General features: G+C 54.4%; 1 protein-coding gene across 2 annotated transcripts in view; it reads left to right on the top strand.

Moving 5' to 3' along the window:
• Grik3 (glutamate ionotropic receptor kainate type subunit 3) overlaps positions 1 to 20,900 on the top strand; it is a 207,859-nt gene extending 186,959 nt beyond the window's left edge. Inside the window, exons 11-16 of one of the 2 annotated variants that reach the window (XM_027937396.2) lie at positions 60 to 283; positions 5,472 to 5,590; positions 8,001 to 8,218; positions 17,274 to 17,496; positions 17,865 to 18,115; positions 20,597 to 20,900. In XM_027937396.2, the coding sequence (XP_027793197.1) occupies positions 60 to 283; positions 5,472 to 5,590; positions 8,001 to 8,218; positions 17,274 to 17,496; positions 17,865 to 18,115; positions 20,597 to 20,791 (1,230 nt within the window). In that variant the 3' untranslated portion in view covers positions 20,792 to 20,900. Of the gene's footprint in view, positions 1 to 59; positions 284 to 5,471; positions 5,591 to 8,000; positions 8,219 to 17,273; positions 17,497 to 17,864; positions 18,174 to 20,596 lie in introns of both variants that reach the window. The other variant, XM_071617686.1, reaches the window with a different exon arrangement.
• Positions 20,901 to 21,196: the final 296 nt, after the last annotated feature.

Raw genomic sequence — 21,196 nt, 5'->3', positions numbered from 1 at the left:
AGGGGGGCTCTGTCACCTGCTAATCTGAGACTTTGCTCCTTGTCTGTCTGTCATTGCAGAAGGCAGACCTGGCCGTGGCTCCCCTGACCATCACGCATGTCCGCGAGAAGGCCATCGACTTCTCCAAGCCCTTCATGACGCTCGGAGTGAGCATCCTGTATCGCAAGCCCAACGGCACCAACCCCAGCGTGTTCTCCTTCCTCAACCCCCTGTCCCCGGATATCTGGATGTATGTGCTCCTCGCCTACCTGGGTGTCAGCTGCGTCCTCTTCGTCATTGCCAGGTAAGGTAATGCCTTGGCCAGAACTCAGGCCCAAGCTTGAAGGTTTGGGAGCCAGGAGTGTCCCTACATCCTCAGCCCTTGGCACAGGAAGCCAAGGCTCAGGCCACTACTGTTGCTGCTGCTCTCTCCCAATACGTGGCCTAGATCCTCCTGAGCCTTCTTTGAAAGCCATCCCCCCGCTTAAGGAACATTCTATTCCCTTCTCCAGTCTTGAATCACCTGGTCCTCCCCTGGTTTGTGTTGGGGACTCCGAGATGCAGCGTTTGCACCCCAGGTCCCAGAACCAGACTTGGAGAGGTTGAATCATTTTGCCCAAAGCTGAAACCCCTGGGCCAGGCACCTGGTACAGCACACACAGTGGGTGGCTTAAATGTGGCGCACACACCCCTGCCTGGCTGGGATACGTGCTGGAAGCATGCCTGCACATTTGGTCGATCACGTGAAACAGACACAGCACTCTTGGCTGGTGGATGGTAGAAGGCTGCTAGGGAACAGTGTTAGCCCAGCCCTTTGGGAGCTCCTGGTATCTGCTGACCACGGTGTTCTGCACCCTGTAGCCATTACCATATTTAACTCTCAAAGCCTCCCTCAAAAAGGAGACCACAAAAGCCCAGAAAGATCATACAAGCAATAAGTGGCACATCTGGCACTTGAACCTGAGTCACCAAGGGTTTAATCTGCTATGCACACCTCTGGCCACTGCTCTGACCCTACCCCTAGCCGGTGGCTGTGTGACCCAGCCCTTCCACTCCCTCCCAAATGGGCCCTCTGCCTCCTCCCTCCAGGGCCCAGCTCTGGCCCCTGCCCTGGTTCTTTTTCTCTCTCAATCCTAACAAGGGGTGAAGAGAGACTTCTCTGGAAAGGCAATTGGAGATCCAAGCCTGGGTGTCTCAGCCTTTTTTCCTCCGGAGCCTTCTTTGAAAGCCATCCCCCCACTCGGCTCTGTGCGCTCCCTCCTCCCACACAGGGAGAGACCAAAGGGAAGGATGTGAGAGATGAAACCGTCCTGCCGCCCAAGCTTTGCTGCCAGCCGGCCTGGTGCTGCCCTGCCCGGTCACCCAGCCAGCAGCCACCAGAGGCCTTCATTACACCTCTTGTCTCTCACGCTCCAACGGGCCTTTGAGGGCTAGGAGCCGCTCACGGCGCACTCGCCATAATTTTAGCAGCTCCAGCGGCCTCTCCACGGCCCACCACCCTGTTTTCCAGCTTCAGTTCTGCTCATTTGGCGCATCTCCCCTCCCCCTCCAGTCCCTGGCCTCTTCCCAGGCTCTCCCTCCTGGCGGGAAGGCAGAGGCCCCTTCCCAAGGCTGGTCTGGGAGACTTTGGGGAAGAGACAGGACTTCTAGAGCCACTGGAATAATAGGGTCCTCTCCAGAGAGAGGAGAGGGATGAACATCTTGGCCCAAAGGAGCCCCACAGGGCAATTGTCACCGTAGGATTCTCCCTGTCTCGTCAAACCCTGACAACAGTCCTTGAGGTGGGTGTGACTATCCCCACTTTACAGTAGCAGAAACTGTGGCCCAGAGAGGTCAGGTCATTGCCGGGAGTCTCGAAGCTTTTCCTTGGCAGAGTTGGGCCAGTCCTGTCCAACATTAAATCCAACACAGGTGCTAGACAGGGACAGACAGGTGACATAAGGAAGAGAAGCAAGCCAACTGGCGGGCAGCAGGAGCGATCGGGATGGAAGCAAACTGAGCATGCACAGCTGGCTAAGGGGGTGGCCGCCACCCTGCACCAACAGACCTGTCTCTCTGCTAGACAGAGACCTAGGGCCCGTGTCACAGCACTTATGATTTGTACAGCAAGAGTCAGATTTGTATGTGACCTCTCATGGTTTCTCTGTGTGGCCATTAATTTGGTTTTTATAACACTGTTGGGGTCTAGCACAAAGACATCTGCACTGTGGATGGAGCCGTCTCTCCCCACAACTCGCGTGACTCCATGCTGCTGCTACAGGTCCGGACACAGCCCATGTCCCCAAAAGATGGAGTCTGCTGTGAGTGGGCAGGTCCTAGGCCCACTCAGAGGCAGCTTGGGCATGGCACTGGGCTGTCCATCTTGCAGACTGGCCTGACCCAGCCTGACCTAAGCCTGTGTAGCACCAGGAATCCAGGCATTGAGAGGTCCAGGCATTGAGGGGTCCAGGCATTGAGGGGTCCAGGCATTGAGAGGTCCAGGCATTGAGGGGTCCAGGCATTGAGGGGTCCAGGCTTTTTCTTATAGTCTGCTTCGTGCCTGGTGAGGTAGGAGGACACAGGAGAGGAGTGGAGGCCACTTTATCACCACTGAGAGAACAGTGGGCACTTGTGGCAGGGAGTTAATCCTTGGTGTCTGGCCCAGGAGACGGGCCCCAGGCTGAACTGCCAGTCTAGCCCTGGGAGCCACTTTCTGGCCAAATCCTGCACAAATGAGTATCCCAGGGAAAAGAGGGTCGTGGCCACAGTTGGTGTCCTGTCTACACCTCTGCAGCTGGAGTGTGGCTTCCTCCCTGAGTAGAATCAGTGTCTCCAGGTCCCTGCTTCTGATTCCTATTTGCTCCCAAGATTGCAGAGCCCCCCACAGCCACCAGCCCTAAATCCAAGGTCCACCCTTAACTTGGCGTGGTACCTTCCCACCTTGTCCAGAGGCCATCGTCCCCTCCTCGTCTCTCCTGAAGAATCTGGATCCTCCCACCCACTGCCTGCAGGATGGCACCCACCTCCCCTGCTGTAGGATGGCACCTGGGTGGGGAACCGTCCAGCGGTGGTGGGGACCCAGCCTGTGACTACACTTGATAACCGAGGGTCCCTTTTCCAGGGCCAGTTCCTTTCATCATGATAAGCAATTCCACCTCCGGGGATCTGAAACCACACTTCAGAATCTAGGAAGCCTTTCACAGCCGCGTCCCAGGGGACCAGGCCACCCTTTGGCCTTGGTGTCCACGGTGGTGGGCCTGAGGATGTTCCTTTCAGCAGAGTCTACAAGAGTGGGAAACAGGGCACCACTCAAGTGCCCGCCACAGAGGCAGGGTGGAAACCCCAGGAAGTGGTTACGGAGCATGAGGTAGATCCAGAGGAACTGGCCTGAGAGAGGTTGGTGACTATCAGATTTAAAAACAAAGAAAAGAAAAAGGAAAACCAAGTTCTAGGACAGGATACTGGTATGACAGTCTTTTTTGTTGTTGGGGTGTGTGTGTGTGTGTGTGTGTGTGTAACTGGAGCATGGAAACGCTAGGACCCATGAGCTTCTCCCAGAAGTCCCCTTCTTTGTCCCCAGCCCTCCTTCCACTGTGTTCAGAGACTCAGGTTTTCTCCATCCTGTGAAAACTGTCAGGACTGTGGCTTTTTGGCTCACCGCCAGGTCACAGAAAGTCTAGGTGCCACTCTAGACCGTGAATTCACTGTTTCAATCCAGAAATGAAAAGCTCGTCCAGCGTCCCCCCACTCAGGATTTCTGTCTTCACTCACTCACGGGAGCCTTCTCCAGCCCCAGTGACCCCCTTGGCAGTGCCTCCTCCAGCAGCCCATCCCACACCCAGCCCCTGGCCCTCGAGCAGCCCCTGTCCGGGGTCCTCCACTTGTTGACGTCTGCTGGCTTTCTGGGAGGCAGCCATGGTGGGCCTGGCCGGGTCTCTCTTCTGCGTGGACTCAGTGGTGAAGCTCTGTGCACCCATGGTCCTTGGGCTTGGTGGACTCTGGGCTCACAGCAGGGACCCTCCTGCTTCCACCTACCTAGAGGTCATGCTCCTGAGCCCTGCCCTCCAGCATTCTAGGAAGGCCCTCCCCCGAGACTCTGGACACCCAGCTCTCTGGGGCTGTCTCCAAGGTGCTCCTCACACAGCCCCTCACCCCTGCTCTCCTGATCCCCCATCTCTGCCCTGTGATTTTAGATCCTTCAACCAGTTCATGGTCAGTTCCTTTGAAAATTCTCAACTTGGCATGAAGCCTTACTGGGGAATTTCCTGTCCAAGGGGCCTTCTGCTTCATGAGAACATAATTCATCTCACACGAGCATTCATGATGTCTGGACTCTTGGAAAAGCGACGTGGAAAAGGGACCCCACAACATCACATTTAAGGGCCATCACACTAGAAAACATAACAAAATTGATGGCACCTGTCTCTCCTTGCACACCTCTCGTCCTAGCCAGGGACCCCTCCGTGGTCTCAGTCATTTGGCATCTTTGAATTTACGTATTGCCACCTGGAATTCACGCAGTCAGCCAAGATTCCCTCCAGCGATCCCGGGCCCTGCCCCTTGGAAGGCAGTGAGCAGCTTCTCAAAACAATTCTTTTCCTGTCATTTATATATTTGTATATTCAAAGAGAAAAATATGAAAAATTATAGACCACATTCTTCTCTCCAGGGGACAGGCTGCCAGGAACTTTTGCTTTCTCATTGTGTTCTTCTATACCATTTGAATATTTCATACAGTGTCTTTTACTTTCTTTCCATTTTTTAATTATATACAAAATTCAAAAGCATCTTCTCGTTTTAAAAAATTCATGTGATACATATAAAGCAACAGGCCTCCTCAAGTGCGTTCTGCCATTCTGACTCCCCTCCCCAGAGATGCGCACCGACATTCTTTACATATGGAACCTTCTAGACCCTTTTATATGCATTTCACATACAAATATACATAAAAGAGCCGTAGAGTCATGAATTCAGGAATCTATATAATGAGATCGCACTGTTCTTATTTTTTATCACTTTCTCTCAGCCAAATGTGTGTTGCCGATCTCTCCCTATTGGCTCACCTAGGAGTCTCTGGTTCTCTCTAACAGCTGCATGCTATGTCACAGCGTGGCTGTGGCGGGGTTTATCAGTCGCTCCTCTGGTGAAGGACATTGAGGTGGTTTGCAGTTGTTCACTGTTACAAACTCCGCTTTGATAAACACCCTCCCGTGTTTTGCTTTATGTTCGTGTGTGTTTTTTTCTAGGGTGGATAATGAGTTGCAGAATTGCCAGGTTGAAGGGCACATGCATTTTAATTTTAAGAAGTGCTGCTGAATTACTTTTATAACCAGAAAAGGGCGCCCGTGGTAAAGGACAAGAGGGACGGTGGTGCTTCTGCCCCTTGCCTGCCTCCGGGGAGGAACAATGAGCCACCCACATCCACATTGGGGACACTGCCATCTTGGTAGCATAGGTGCACTTCCCTCTGTCTCCCCACAGCCCCGCCTCACTGCCACTCTCTCCCCTGGTAGGTTTAGCCCCTATGAGTGGTACGATGCCCACCCCTGCAACCCGGGCTCCGAGGTGGTGGAGAACAACTTCACTCTGCTCAACAGCTTCTGGTTTGGAATGGGCTCCCTCATGCAGCAAGGTGAGTGCTGTCTTCTCTACCAGGGTGTCCCATGGCCTCTGTGGAGTCAGCAGAGCCATCCCAAGCTCAAGGGCAGCGTCAGTCCCTGCTGAGCCATCAGAAGGTTGGAGACCCCGGTGGATACTTTGAGGTGTACCCCCCTCCTTCACCCCACTCCTCAGAATGCTCTAGCTGGAGGATCTGAGCAGATAAACCACGCCAGCCTATGGCATGCAGGACTCAGCCCCAGCACCTTTAGCGACATGAGTTGGACATGAGCACCCTGCTTGCTGGGTTGGCCCCCAGTGACCTCCCCACCACAGAATCCAGCTAAGCAAAACTGAGCTGTGGATGGGGGGGCGGGCACTAGAGGCAGGAAGGCTGGGTGGAGGCCCTTGCAGGAACAAGATGAGACCTGAACTGGGGTCAAGGCCAGGAGGGTGGAAGGCAGAGGTGGACTGAGAAGACTTTAGGGGGCAGATGGTCAGGACTCTGGGGTCATCTGGCTCTGGGGCACCTGGGAGCAGGAGGGATCAGCTGAGGAGGGACTTCCACCCACATACACCAGAGGTGGGATCCACAGGATGATGGGATTCTCTTATGTCCTCCAAAGGGAGGGCCAATGTGCTGCTCCTGACCTGTGTGGGTGGCCCTTTGGGAGTATCCGCAGCTGTTTAAATGGCTAGGAAGCAGAGAACCTGCTCTCAATGCAAGGAGTGAGATGCAGAGACATCACAGGGCTTGAAGACAGGCAGAGAGGGAGGCCAGCCAGGAAAGAGCCCAGGGGAACTGCCCTGGCCAGCCCGCTGGCCAGGAGCCCTGAGCCTCTGCTGTGGAGTTGCAACTGTGGAGTTGCCTGCTCAGGCCGAGGGTGGGGAGCAGCCCAGTCTCTGCTGTGTTAAGTCCCCCTGGGGGACCTAACTAGGGCCGGGAATGAGGGGGCTTCAAGCAACAAAGAAAATTTCCTTGTCCTTCACTCTTCTGGGTGTGACCTCAAAGTCCAGCACAAACTCCCATCCTCAGGAGACAGCTATGAGCAAATGCTAAATGAACAAATGAATCAAAGGTCCTCTCCACCCTATGCTGGGTAGTTGCATGAAAGAAAAGAGAGAAAAATACTTCAGTCCCAGGGAGACCTTTCAGCCCTGCAGGGGCCAGGGCAGGGGCTTGTGCCTGGGCGGGGGTCCAAGCTGCCTGCAGGAGCTCCCCAAGCAAACAACCCAAAGAAGCCATTCTCCCTTTGGGGGCACAGCCGAAGCCCCAGCATGGAGCAACCTGGGGGAGGCTGGGAGTGTCTGGCTGGGGAGGGGAGGCTCTAGTAGCAGAGAAGTGACAGACAGCTTTCAAGGGAAGTGCTTCAATTTGTCCCCGCCATTAACAAGTGTCCCGAAGCCTCACCTTGCTTTTTTGCCATCATCTTTGTTCGGTGACAGCTGGGAAAGACCTGGAAGCTCCTCATTGCAGTAATAACTTCTCCTCTTCTGCCTCCTGCTGCTATTCAAAGCTCTGGCCCCCGATGCATTCCCTGCATGGTTTTGATTAGAAGGGAGAAAAATAGTTATGTATTTGAAAAACTCTCCCTTGAGTGATTTCTTTGAGAAAAAAAAATCATCCATATCAAAGCAGACGCTTTTTAGATTGCAGGTCCAAATATTCTGGAAAGTTCAGGAGTCACTTGCTATTTAAATCTCTTGAAAGCCGCCTAGTTAATTACTTCAGTTAGAAGGTTTCATCTGAATTGTGCTCCACACCCAAGGTCGGGGAGGAAGAGTGATATATTTCAGCAAAGAGCTTCCAAAAATGTTGATTTTTCTCCTCCTGCCAAGCGCCGCCGAGCAATCTTATATTTGTATACCACTTGTATTTGCGATGCAATTTCTCCTCAAATTGTATCATTGCCGATCGCAGTATTTCTGCAAGGCTGGGACAGAGGAAGGACATTGCAGGGTCCCCGAGAGGGGGAAGTGTCTGGCATAAGATCACACGGAGAGTTGGGAACAGGATCCACTCAGGACCCCAGGGGTTCTGACCTCCAGGTGTTCTTAACCTGGGACCCAGGAGCAGTTGGTGGATAGGCATCTGAGGGGCTGAGGAGCCCGTGAACTGTTGGGCATGTGTGTTGTGTGATTTGAGAGCGGTAGCTCTTAAAATGTGAGCCTGGAATTAGAACCTTCTGGGAGGCTGATCAAACAGATTGCTCATCCTGCGCTGCCCCCCAGGTGCTGGTTCAGTAGGTCCTGGGGTAGAGCCTGGGAATTCACATTTCTAGCAAGTTCTCAGGCAATACTGATGACCACACTTCTGAGAACCTCGAGGGTCTGGGCTTTGGTGAGCATGTCGGGGTCGTCCATGACCCCAGGGCTCGGACAACTCCTTGTCTCACTCAAGCCTCCACCTTGTAAGGCGCCGTCTGCCTCCTGCCTCCTCCCAGGGTCTGAACTGATGCCCAAAGCTCTGTCCACGCGCATCATCGGTGGCATCTGGTGGTTCTTCACGCTCATCATCATCTCCTCCTACACGGCCAACCTGGCTGCCTTTCTGACCGTGGAGCGCATGGAATCGCCTATCGACTCTGCTGATGACCTGGCCAAGCAAACCAAGATCGAGTACGGGGCTGTCAAGGACGGGGCCACCATGACCTTCTTCAAGGTGAGGGTCTCTCCTTCCCATTGCAGCACAATGAGCGGGCCCCTCCCCTATGCTGAGCAGAAGAGGAGTGGGAGGAAGGGGTCTCTGTCCTTCCCTCACTGCTGGAGCCGATGGGCTAGAGAACCCCAGGGCTCACACCCTCCCTGTTTAGGGCAGCTGATTTGGGGGAGCTATGGCAATGTGAGCCATGTAGTTTGGTTACAGCACAGATTCTAGAAGTTTCTGTACCTGTGACAAAGACTGTGAGTCATCTGAAGAGGACAGGTAGACAAGAGGGATGGGAGAAGGGGGAGGAGAGAAGTGGTCAGACACCCAGCCTCTGGGGCCATGGGCGCCCTGCACTTGGCCTGAGGCCTTAGTGCCATCCACGTCTAAGAGGCTAGCCTGGGCTTGGGGGTGAGCGCCCTCCCACTGAGAGGGAACAGGGGCACATCCTAGGGGACGGGAGGGGACTTAACATTTGAGCAGGTGTTTACAGACTCTTGGAATGCTGGGGACCCCTGCCCACGTGACTGCTCCAGAGGGTGTCTGGCTGGGACTTTGTTGCTCCTCCAGCTTTGGAAGGGATGGCTCTCACTTCCCTACTGTTTATCCACCTTCTACTGGTATAGCCGACCATCAAGGAGACCGGAAACTCCTCTACCTGGCCTCCAAGGACCAGTAGTGGTCAATGTGCCCCAGAAATTCACATAACAATAACGATGGCCACCCACACCGCGCGCTCACAGTGCACCAGGCACGGTGCTTGGTGCTCAGCCCCATTTAACCTCCATGGCTGTCTGTGAGGTTGGCACTGTCATTATTTCCATTGTACATGTGTGGGGACTGAGGCTCAGAGCCATTAAGTGACTCATCCAGAGACTCACAACTAGAGGAGCCAGATGCTGAGCCAGGTCTGCCTTCCCCCAGGGTCTGTGTTCTAAGCCGGTGGCTCAAGGACTTGAGGATGCATTCTAATCCCCCTCAGTTCCAGGGCCCAGCCCTCAGGGTATATGACTCAGGAGGTCTGAGAGAGAGTCAGGGATGAGCAACTGTTTTAAAAAGGATTTTTGTGTGTAGTGCTGGGGATCAAACCCAGGGCCTCACACTTACTAGGCAGGTGCTCTTCCACTGAGCTGCATCCTCAGCCCTAAGAATTAGCACTTCTAAGAAGTTCCCAGGTGATGCTGGTGGGGTCCATTTAGGACCACACTTTGAGAACTACTGCTCTAATGATGGCTCAGAAATGATCAGAATCTTGGAACTCGGTGGCTGCAGGTTCATTCATTCATTTATGAACTGCTCTCAGTCCTCCTGGAAGCCTGGGGCATTTCCCTTTCCTCTGAACCCTGGATGCCCTCTTCTTTCTAGGCCAAGAGATAGATGGAGCCCCCAGAGGGGCCTGGGTGGAGAGTTTGGGTGGGAAGGCCTTCCACCCCCCAGCACTGACCCCCACCCAACCTTCCATGCCCCTCCCCGATGTTGGAAGGAGATCTTTAGGAAAGAGAAGGAGGAGAAGACTCGCTTCCTGCATGCTGCTGCTGCCACCAGCAAGCTGCAGACCCACTGCCTAAGGGGCACAGCTACATATGTAGAGTGAGAGGAAGCCAAGGCGCTATCTAACACGTTAGGGGGCTGGGGCTCAGCAGTACAGCGCTTGCCTAGAACGTGAGAGGCCCTGGGTTCAAACCTCAGCACCACATACAAATAAATAAAAGAAAGGTATTGTATCCAACTACAACTTTAATATTTAAAAAAAAAAAAAGCCACATTAGGAGCTCTGTGTGTTCATGAGTATGAAATGTCTATGATGTTGCATACCTGCGCATGGCTGCCCGTGTGCATGCAGCATCAGGGAATGTCAGCATGCATTTGTGTCCTCAGTGTGCACACATGCGCCAATGCACAAGAATGTGCTTCTGTGGGTGCATGTATCTGGGGTTGGGTACAAGTGTTTGCATCTGTGTGTACTGGTGGGCACATGTGTGATGTATCTCTGTGATCTGGGCACACGGACTTGTGCCTCTGAGTGTACACAAGTGCCTGCCAGAAAGTGTGTGTGTGTGTGTGTGTGTGTGTGTGTGTGTGCACGTGTGTACCTGCTCGTTTGCTCACTGTCTGCCCCGGGCTGCGGCCCAGCCCTTTGACTGTGCCAGAGCCTCTCTCATGCATTAGGCATGAGCCTTCTCTAAGCAGGGCTCCCGATCAAAGGGAAGCAGCATAAATAAGCCCGATGCCGGCTCATTGCCGCTGATTGGATGCTCCTGCCTCCCTCCATGCTAAGATGCTCAGATTGGCTTCCCAGAGCCTGGTCCCAGCTCCCCACCGAGCCTCTGTCCTCAGCATCAAGCAGCGCCTCCTGCAGCCTACTCCACCCTCACCCACCTTCCCTGCAAATGGCACAGTGAGGAGGGCAGAGGAGGGACGCCGATGCTGACACCCAGCTGGGGCTCTGGGGCTCCGAGGGCCGTGCTCAGAGGGCCCATTGGCCAGAAACAGCAACGGCGCATCCCCTTGCAGAACCAGCTCCACTTTCATGCTCTCCCGGTGGCCAATTAATCCCCGGCCGCGTCTGACCACGCTGCCTCTCACGTTCATGCGAAGCTCCTCTTACCCAGGCTTCCTGTCCCTGGCAGCAGCAGCAGTGGGACTGTCATGGAGAAGGGAGGATCCTGAAGGTGGACGCATTAGCTAGGAGCAGCGCACTCCCAGCCCTGAGGCGTCTGGACAGACCTACTTCCTCCCCCGCCCTCTGCCCTCCAGAGTTGGGCTTCCTGGTCCGCCTCCCCTGCCCCCACCCCAGCTGGGTTGCAGTAGTGGAGGCTGCCATGAAATTAAAGGATAGCATTTAAAGGAGGCGGGATCCACAGAGAGCAACCGCAGGCGGTAGTACTGAGAACCCGAACCACCCAGGTGGTGTCCTGTGGGTCGTCCAAAGTGTAGGGCAGGTGAAATTCATTTCCACCGTAGCCTGTGCCTGGTTAGTCTGCAAACTGTCTTTGAACACCCGTCTCCCCTGGCTGAGAGCAGAACACAAGGGAAAGAACCCATCCCTCTTCAAAGAGGACAACAGCAAAAAGCAGGGCATCCAGCTCACAGGGCCCCCAGGTCCCTGAGCCCCGTCCTGCAGCCTGGGAGCTGCATGGCTCCAGGCAGCCCTATCTCTGCCGAGATAGTTTCACTTGGAGAATTGTCAGGAAGCAGCAGACATCACAAACAGCGTCTCCTGTGTTGTCCTCCCTCGGTCTTAGAAGATAAAATTAATTAGGAGATGAAAAAGGAGGTCTTTGAAAGCACTGTTTGGCTGTAAAATATGTAGGCAAAATGTAAAGGAGGATGTGGGAGCAATCGTGCTCTCTGCAGGGTGGGCTGGGTGGCTTTGAAGGGAAAAGAAGTGGGGAGACAGCTTCTCAGCAGATCTAGCCCTCTCTGACTGGTGGGGCTGGGGAGCTGAGCAAGGTGGGAGGGAGCCTCTCCGGAAAGGGCCCTGGGCATGGTCAGTCCCTCTACTCTGCACAGCCTCTGTCCTAGCATCTGTCCTGGAAGGCACTTGGAGAGGTTCCCCCATGCACCCCCTGCCTCTAGCTGCATAGCTGTCTCTTCCCTGAGCTGCAGGCATCTGAAGGATGCTCCCCTCCGCTCAGCCTCCAGTTTCTCCAGCCCCATCTGCTGGCCTTTCTTGGAGCTTTAGCTCTGCCTTCCAGGCCAGAAGGACCCACATGCAGTGATCAGGCAACTGTGGTCAGCCTGGCCCGATCAGGTAACATCAGTTTTAAAGTCAAACAGACCAGGATGTGAGTCTTGGGGAATAACTATGCCGGCTGACCTTGGACAAGTCACTTCGCTTCTATAAGCCCTCGCTTGCTCCCCTGTACCACAGGGATACCAATGCCCACCATGAGGCAAATTGCAATTGGATTCAGTTAGCTACTGGACGCTGGTTAGCCAGGGCCAGGGATTCTCTTGTCCCGAAGTTCTCTCCTGAGGCAGTGACTTCACCAGAGCACATTGGAGAGGGGCCAGCGAGAGGGCATCTGGAGATCCTGTATTCTTCCAGATCCCCTTGGACTGGACCTCCTGAGATGGTGAACATTGGCCTCTCCTATTGCAGGGTGGTCACCTTCCTCTGCACAGGACTAAGCACTTCAGAAAGAGCCCCGAGGTCCTTAGAATGGGAGAAGCCAGTAAAGGAACAGCAACAGGTGCAGGGTGAGGAGCAGTGTCGGAGAAGTCATTGGAAATGCCTAAGTTGCTGAGGACCTCCCTCCCTGGACCTTAGTTCTCTCGTCTGTGAGCTAGGTATAACAGTCCTCCATCTCATCGAGTTATTCAGATGATTAAATGGGGTCATTCGTGTATTTAGCTTAGAACAGCACTTGGCACAAAGCAGACACAGTCAATGTCAACTGTTTCTGTTTATTGTTGCAAACCGGTGATACCCAGGCGTGTTTGGCACAGTTAAGATTTGGGGGCCATGCATGGCTTTCTTATAGATTAGATATTTGTTTAGATTAATTGCCAGTATTTTAAAGTTTAGAGTCTTCTGTGTTTAAAATTTAAAAAAAAATTTTTTTACCTTCTGAGCTTCTTGAATATACGAAAGATCTGGCACCGCTGAGCTGGCTGTCCTGCAGGGGGACAGTTTTCAGAGCTCAGAAGCAAGTCTGTCTCCAGAGTCTGCTCGAGCCTTCGTGAGCTATTTCCGGTGCCTGGCCTGGCCCCATCAGCGTTTGAGTTTTCTGCCCCTAAGTCTTTCTTATGTGGGTTTTAAATCCTGCAGCCACTCTGCATCATGAAGATCATATTGTCCCCTGCTTCCAAATAGGGAAACTGAGCCTTAGAGAGAATCAAGGAGCCTTAAAGAGAAGTAATGAAGCCAACCGCACCAGGAGACACGGGGGCCAGGCTCTGGGTCAATAAGCAGCGCAGGCGCCTTTTCTTGCTGCATGTTTACAATAATGCTGTGCAGTCAAAGCCCCTTTTACAGAGGTGAAAGGAGGCTCAGAGATGTGACATCACTTGCCTGTGGTCCCAGAAGGAGCTGGCATTTAAACCTAGGTTGATGTGACACCAGAGTCGGTGCAGAGGAGCTGACCCCTCCCTCTGCACACGTCCCACACCGCCCACACCTCTGGGCTCCCCTGCGGTGTCCAGCTGCAAGCCCAACTACAGGCCTTTGTGGCAAGCCTCAGGGACTTTGGGAACTGCTGCTGGGGCACAGGGTCAGTCTGTCTGTCCTCCCTGGGGAGTTCAAGCCAGGGGGAAAAGGCAGGAAATTCAGAGAGGCTTCCTGGTCCCCATGGAAATCACCCAAGAGAAGTGATTCACTGCTAGAGGACATGGATCCGATAAGGCTAAAGCCTCCACATCCAGGAATCAGAAAGCTAATTAATTTGGGGAAAGGTCTCCTTTCCAGTGTGGAAAACACCCAGGGTCTTGCATGGAATCACACCGCTGCTGTCTCTCTGCACATATTCCCTGGGATCCAGCTCCCTTCAAAATTTATATATATATATATATATATATATATATATATATATATATATATATTTATGTATGTATATATAGGCCTATATATGTTCTCTTGTACAGAAATGTTAAATTCTCAAGATTAAGTATCTTCAGCTGGGGAAAATCAATTTACTTCTTTGAGGAGGCTGGAATTGAAAAGTCGTGAGCCTGAAACTTACTTTCTTGCCAATTTTTCTGATAAAAAAAGTATCTCCGCCCTGGCAGATGGCCCTGTATTGGCTGCTCTGAATGATTCCATTAATTGATTTGGGTGACTGGCCCTGAAGTAAACCTCATTAAGGTTCCCACCGAAGCCAGGACAGGTGAGATGACGCAGCACCTGCAGGTGTGTGGGACTCTCTTCCGTGGGGGTGTGATGGTAGCCCAGGCCAGGGACTGGAACTCGGGACTCTGGTGCTCAGGCCTGTAGAGCAGGGAGGGAGGCCTGAGATTTCAAGAGGGGCCCTGACTTGACCTTGCCCTGCCTCGAGGTGCCAGGGAGGGCTTCTCAGGGTTGTGCCCCGGAATCCTAGAATTGCTCAAAGGCAGAATTGAAGGGGATGCAGAGACCATGAGCTGATGTCATTGAGAATGGGGACCCCAAGATATGGGCAAGGACAGTGGGAAGCCCACTCCCAGGAAGATTTCAGTCCATCTGCTGAAAGGTGGTAGAGGCGGTGAGTTTGGGGCACTGGAGTGGGAGGGTGGCACCCCTGGAAGTCTGTGTCACAGCCACCTTCTACCTTGGTGTCACCTCCTGTCCCAACGGCCCACATTCTTTGGTGTCCTTTCCCATCTCCCGTATTCAGTTCCTTTACCCACGGGTGGCTTGATGTGTCTGTCCCCCAGCACCATCTGCCTCAGATTCCCTTCAGCCTCCGGATGAAATCCCTGTCTCCCTGCATGGCGCTGCGTCACTGGGAAAAGCCTATGTTTGGGTGCCAGGCAGACCCATGTGTAGGAGGAGTGGGATGATGGGGGGAGGGTGCATGGGGAGGTTTGGAGAAAGGAGCTGTTCTGATCCCATTCTGAGACAGAAGCAATGGGGTGTTTTCTGTGAATGGTTCCTTGGTTACTTTGGCCAAGACTTAGGTATGGATGACTGGCTGCATGGGAGAGTGAGTGGGTGAGATGGGTACAAAGGAGAAAGGATCGGATGCAGGGGTGACCTGGGGGAGAGGGTGAGTATCTGGTATTGCAGAGATAGCTGGACCTGGATAATTTGATTATGAGAATAATTAGAATTAATGATTATCTGAAAAGCAACTATTTGGGGAACAGAAGTAGCTCATGGGAATATGTAGGTGACAGAGTGTATTAGTTATCTACTGCTGTGTAACAAATGACCCAAAACTTAGCATCTTAAAGCAGCACCTGGCATCTCCCTTTGTGGGTCAGGAATGCAGCCCAGCTCAGCTGAGCGCCTGGCTGGGCCTTTCATAGCCTGCAATCCCAAGTGACCAGCATTGCAGTCATTTCCAGGTGTGGCTTCTAGGCTCATGCGGTTGGTGGCAGGACTCATTTCCTCCCAGATTATAGGCCTGAGGGCTTCAGTTCTTCACTGACTGTTGCCCAGAGGCCACCTTCTGTCCCTTGCCCTGAGGACCTCTCCATAAGGCAACTCACAACCTGACAGTGTTTCCATCAGGGAAGACAGAGGAAGTCACAGTCTCCTGCAGCTTATCTTAGAAGTGACATTCCAACACCTTAGGGAGGAGGTAAAAGCCAGTCAGGAAGTCCAGCCTGCATCCAAGAGGAGTCTGACTACCAGGAAATGGGATCCCTAGGAGCTATTTAGAAGCTTCCTACCACAGGAAACCTGAGGAGGAACCTGCAGAGAGAGGAACAGAGGGCTCACAGGAAGCTGGCAGCGGGAGACTCTGCGCATCTGAAATTACCTAGGAAATAGGAAACATCTGGGTGCCAGAAGATCTGGAAACGAGGAACACCTTGGAGGGAAGAGGAGCTGGCGGGGACACTTGGGGAGGAGCTGAGGCGGAAGAGTAGCCAGGAAGGGGGGCAGCTTCGAACACAAAACCCCAGGAGGAAGGAGGGCAGAGAGGGAGAGTGACTGGCACAGCCGGAGGCAGGAAGAGCAGCCAGGAGCCAAGAGGGGCCGGAGCAGCCCATCGAGGACGAGGACCCAGGGCATCTGAGCCCTTCCTGCCTCTGACTTTGGGGCAGGTAAATTTGTAGGCAGGGCAGTGGCTGCTTATCTGTAAAGGTACCCCATCCCCTGCACCCAGAGCAGGTCTTGCTGGCGCTCAGCTGGCCCCATCCCAGGTGGCTTGCCACAGGGCCTTGCCCACTGCTCCAGCCGCCCCCACCCCCCGTCCTCACTGCCTTCTCGCCCACTGAGTACTGGGGTCTCCAGGAGCCATTCCTGAGGGGCCATCCCTTGCCAGTAGGAAGATAGTTCACTTCCCTCCCGTCTCCTCACCCCCTCCTGGAGGAGTCAGCTTCTTCCCCATCCACCACCCAGCCCCCAGTCCCGTGCCAGCCTGTGTGAGTGCCCGTGCTGTCACGCACACCAGGGCTGGGCTGGGTGCCAGTCAGACAGGCTGACATCACAGAAAGCCACAGCAGACTTGGAAACAGCCACTAGCACGGGGGCTGCAGAGCTGCCTGCTCCCCTGGGACCCGCTGGGGAGAGCTGGTCCCTGCTGGGAGCAGGCATCTGGCAGGAACTGAGTTCCCCAGAAACTTCGTGAACACCAAGCACCTTGTCTGCCCAGCCTCCCAGCCAGCAAGAGCCACTCAGCCCCGGTCCTCCCTCTCGGCCCCGGCAACCTCTCTGAGTCTCCCAGGGTAGGTGCGGCAGCCCTCCCACCACCCCAGGGCTCAGGGGTGCTGGCCCTGCCCCTGCGACAGCATCCAGCCCGGGGCCTGCAGACCACCTGCTCTGATGGCCCCCCTTCCCGCTCTGTGATCCCCACCGGCCTCGCTCACTGGACTGAAGGAGAGGCTGGAACCCACACTTCGGCAAAGCCTTCCCCTGGACAGTGCCTCCCACCACCCACCCTCACGGGGTCCCGGGGGGCAGTGCTGCTCAGTGGTGAGGAGCACGGACTCGGGCTCCAGAGGGACTGGATTCGAGGCCTGGCTCTGCCGTCTGGGCACCTTCAGGCAAGTTCCTAGGCCACACCTCCACTCCCCACCTGTACATGGAGCTAATGGTAGGCCCTGCCTCCTGTGATCTCAGGGAGGACTCCATGAGTTCATGCAGGTGAGGTGCTCAGAACTAGGTGTGCACGGGCTGATAGCTTAACTGATGTCAGAGGAAAGAATAATTTTCAAAAAAGTCATTCTGAAGACCACTTGTGCCATGGCAGAGAACCAGGGTTTTCAGGAAGTGAGTCTGAGCCCGAACCTCTGCTTCCTCACTCCTCAGCCATGTGTCTTGCGCCTCCGTGGACCCCAGTTTCCACATCTGAGCAACGGGCGGCGCTCCCTTACCCTGAAGAGCACATGGGAGAGTTCAGTGACCCTGCTGAGCAGGGAAGCAGTCTCCTTCCCTGGGGGGCTCAGTAACTATGTGTGTGTCCCTGTTTCCCTCGCGGCCCAGAAATCCAAGATCTCCACCTTCGAGAAGATGTGGGCTTTCATGAGCAGCAAGCCCTCGGCTCTGGTGAAGAACAATGAGGAGGGCATCCAGCGGACGCTGACGGCGGACTACGCACTGCTGATGGAGTCCACCACCATCGAATACGTCACCCAGAGGAACTGCAACCTCACCCAGATCGGGGGCCTCATCGACTCCAAGGGCTACGGCATCGGCACACCCATGGGTGAGCCAGGGGCGTGGTGGGGAAGGCCTCGGCGGAGTGGACAGAGGAGGGCGGCACACCCCCCCACATCCATTCATGCACACGGACCCCAGCTCATTCCATCAAACCTAGAGGGGTGGCATTTCCCCAGCCCAGGAGCCGGACAGAGTCACATGCTGCTGAGGTCAGCCCTGGCTGAGCAGGAAATGGGAGGCCAGTTCCCAGAGGCCACACCTACCTCCCCTCATCCCACCCCTGCTGATGCAGCCCAGCAACAGGGGGCCTGCCAGGGACCCATAGGGACAGATACTCAAGGGGGTTGCCAGAGGTGAATACATGTCCCGCCAAACAGACGCCACCAACAGCTGGGGGTCCACTGTCCTCCCCAGGCTCCCCGTACAGGGACAAGATCACCATCGCCATCCTGCAGCTGCAGGAGGAAGACAAGCTGCACATCATGAAGGAGAAATGGTGGCGGGGCAGCGGGTGCCCCGAGGAGGAGAACAAGGAGGCCAGCGCCCTGGGCATCCAGAAGATCGGCGGCATCTTCATCGTCCTGGCCGCCGGGCTGGTCCTGTCGGTGCTGGTGGCCGTGGGAGAGTTCGTGTACAAGCTCCGCAAGACAGCAGAGCGAGAACAGGTGACCCCGTGGGGACCTGCGGGGGGGGGGGGGCGGGGGCAGGAGGGAGGAGGCCTTGGTGCGTCCAGTCCTCCAAGACGTCCTGCCGGCTCTACTGTCCAGACCCTGCTACTCCGCCCCGGGCCAAGCCTCCGCACCTGTGGCCTGGTCCCTGTGGCAGCCTCCAGTCTGGCCGTCCAGCCTCCACACTTGCCTGCTCCCTCCACAAGTCAAACGGCAGCCAGTGCCCGGCGTGAAACTTAATTTAAACCTCATCAGTCCCCCGGGTAAAGCCTGCAGGGCGGTGGTGGAGGCTGGTACGCTGGCATAGAGGTTCATTATATTGTTCTCTCTACTTGTGTATAGATTTGGAAATTTCCATAATCAGAAGTTTAAAAAAAAATAAAGTTAAGAGGCCTAGACCTAGCGTGCAGACGGTGGAACAAGGCTCTGCCGGTCTGATTAATTCAAGCATGGTTGGGCAGTGGTTCTGGGTCCCCACAGCAAATGAGAACCACAGGGAGAGGGTTTTTAAGTGCTAATGCCCTGGCCTCGCTCCCAGAGATTCCTTTCTAATTGGCCTGCGGTGGAGCCTGGCACCGGTGGTTTTCAGAAAGCCTGCAGGGTGATTTAAACACGCACCGAGTTGAGGCCTCTGGTGGGGGAATCGCCTCTTACCAGAGAGGTTCAAAGGAGCCTAGGTCCGGTGTGGCAGGGACTGCAGTTGGATCACAACTGAAGGGTTGTGACAACAGACAGCTTCTACTTCCATCAAAAATGAAACAGTCGTTTATAACCAGCAAGCCTTGGTCAGCAAGGAGGAAGGGAAGACAATCCGTCCTCCTGGTCAGCGTGGGCAGGAGAGAGAGAGAGACGCCCCCAGCCGCTGAGAGAAGAGTGAACAAGGCAGCCCCAGGGCGCTCAGTCTTTAAACTGGTCATAGATTTTGGCCAGTCAATTTCTATTTTTAGAAATGCACCAGGGGAATTGGTCAGGGATACATGTAGTTTTACTTAAGAGGATATTTGTTGAAGTGTTAATTATAACATAAGAAATAGATGAATTATCTAAATGTCCAACAATTGGGAATGGCTAAAAAAAAAACTATGATACCAAAAAAAAATTCTTTAGGAATTTAGATTAAAATTGGGTAGAGCTCCAGATTCTACCAAAAAGCCTATGGGACTCAGTCCTGGCCCATCTCTAGGACCTCTTTCTTCCCATCTTCCTCTCCCTTACTTTGTTCCATACACACTGGCCTCCTTTTTAGTCCATAACACACCAAACATGCGTCTGCCTTAGGGCCTTTGCACATCCTATTCCACCCACCTGGAATGTTCTTCCTCCAGTGCATCTTAATATTCTTCCTCCAGTGCATCTTAATATTCTTGGCACCAGCTGGTCATTCAGCTTACCTCCTCAAGTAACCTCTCCTACCTGTCCCCATTCCCAGCCCCTCTCTCTCCCATTTCAGGGTTTTGTTATCTTAAAAATAGTTATCACTATCTGAAATTGCTAGTTTAAGTGTTTGTTTGTTTGTTTTTAATCTTTTTCCATCCCATCATTAGACCACAAGGTCCCCGAACACCGGGATCTTATCAGTCTTCTTCACTGCTAGATGCCTAACCCCTAGAACAGTGCACAGTAGAGTCTCAGGTAATATTTGCACATTGAAGAAAACAGAGGGATGACCTTTTGCATTTCATAGGTAGGGAAGGGTAGGCTGGGGAGGTCACAGCTGGTAAGAGGCAGAGCCAGAGTTCAGAGGTGGGTCTCCACCCCTGCATCCCATGACTTTTAGGCAGGTGGTCCTGGTGCCCTGGCCTTGCTGGTCAGGTGAGGCCTCCGCAGCCCCCACTGCCTTCCCTACAAGCCCTGGGATGACCACTGGGGGTTCATCTCATGGAAGCCACCACCATTCGATCTGCATGGCAAGGCTGCACTTTTGATGTTCCTCTTTGGCTGCCTACAGGGACCAGGGCCAAAAACTGCCACCCAACCACCCTGCAAGGAGCTCCCTCCCAGTTGCCCACCGTGACAAACACGTGCTGGGCTTTCCTGCGTGGGAGGACAGCGATTCTTCCCTGGTTGGAAGTCCTGCCAGGAGAAGGGCTGCCCACGCCTCCACCAAGTGTATCTGGAGCCCTGAGTCTGGGCCAGGCCCGGCGCTGGGGGTTGGGCTCGCGGGAATGAACGTGGCTGATTCCTGCCCTTAGGGACCAGGAGAGAGGACCAGACAGATAAACCAGAGCTCCTCGAACTCTAACATGCACGCCAATCATCTGTTTGCTCATCTGTGAGCTGGGGACATTCCTTAGTCCCCAAACAAGAGAGGGGGTTTTGTAGACGACTGTACAAACTAACCCTCAAGCCGGAGGCGGAGGAATGGGTGGGAGCAGGTGTGAGACGGATAGGGAGGCTCTGGCACAGGGTCTGGGAGGAGGGAGGAGGCGGCCAGAGTTGCCAAACCAGGCTAACTCGTGGGCCCTGCTTCGTCCCCAGCGTTCCTTCTGCAGCACTGTGGCCGATGAGATCCGTTTCTCCCTCACCTGCCAGCGCCGGGTCAAGCACAAGCCACAGCCTCCCATGATGGTCAAGACTGACGCCGTCATCAACATGCACACATTCAACGACCGCCGGCTTCCGGGCAAGGACAGCATGACCTGCAGCACATCCTTAGCCCCTGTGTTCCCCTAGGCTCAGGTGGGGTGGGGACCACAGGCCTGACGCAAGGTAAAAGAAACTGGAAACTGGAAAGGATATCCCCATCCCCCACGCTGAGCTTGGGGACCAGAGCTACTGCCTGCATGTGGGGCCAGGAACTCTCGGCCCCCACCTACCAGGAAACCAGCAGGCCTCAGGCCCGCTGTGGGGGCTTCCTTCTCCTCCTGTCTCTTCTGTGGGTTTCTAAAGCTGCCAGCCAAGATAGCCAAGGCCAAAGGAAGCACATGCCTCTCTCAGGCCAAACTCACCGCCCCCACCCCCAACTTTCCTCTAGAGTCAGGCCACAGGAAATGGGAAATAGATCTTATATTGCCACTCCTTCCCCAAGAGCCCAAGCCTTCTTGGTCTTGACCATGAGACCAGAGATGCAAAACTGGG

This window comes from Marmota flaviventris, chromosome 10 (genome assembly GCF_047511675.1).
Source record: "Marmota flaviventris isolate mMarFla1 chromosome 10, mMarFla1.hap1, whole genome shotgun sequence".
Classification (NCBI taxonomy): Eukaryota; Metazoa; Chordata; class Mammalia; order Rodentia; family Sciuridae; genus Marmota; species Marmota flaviventris.
This window is presented reverse-complemented; position numbering and strand designations above follow the sequence as displayed.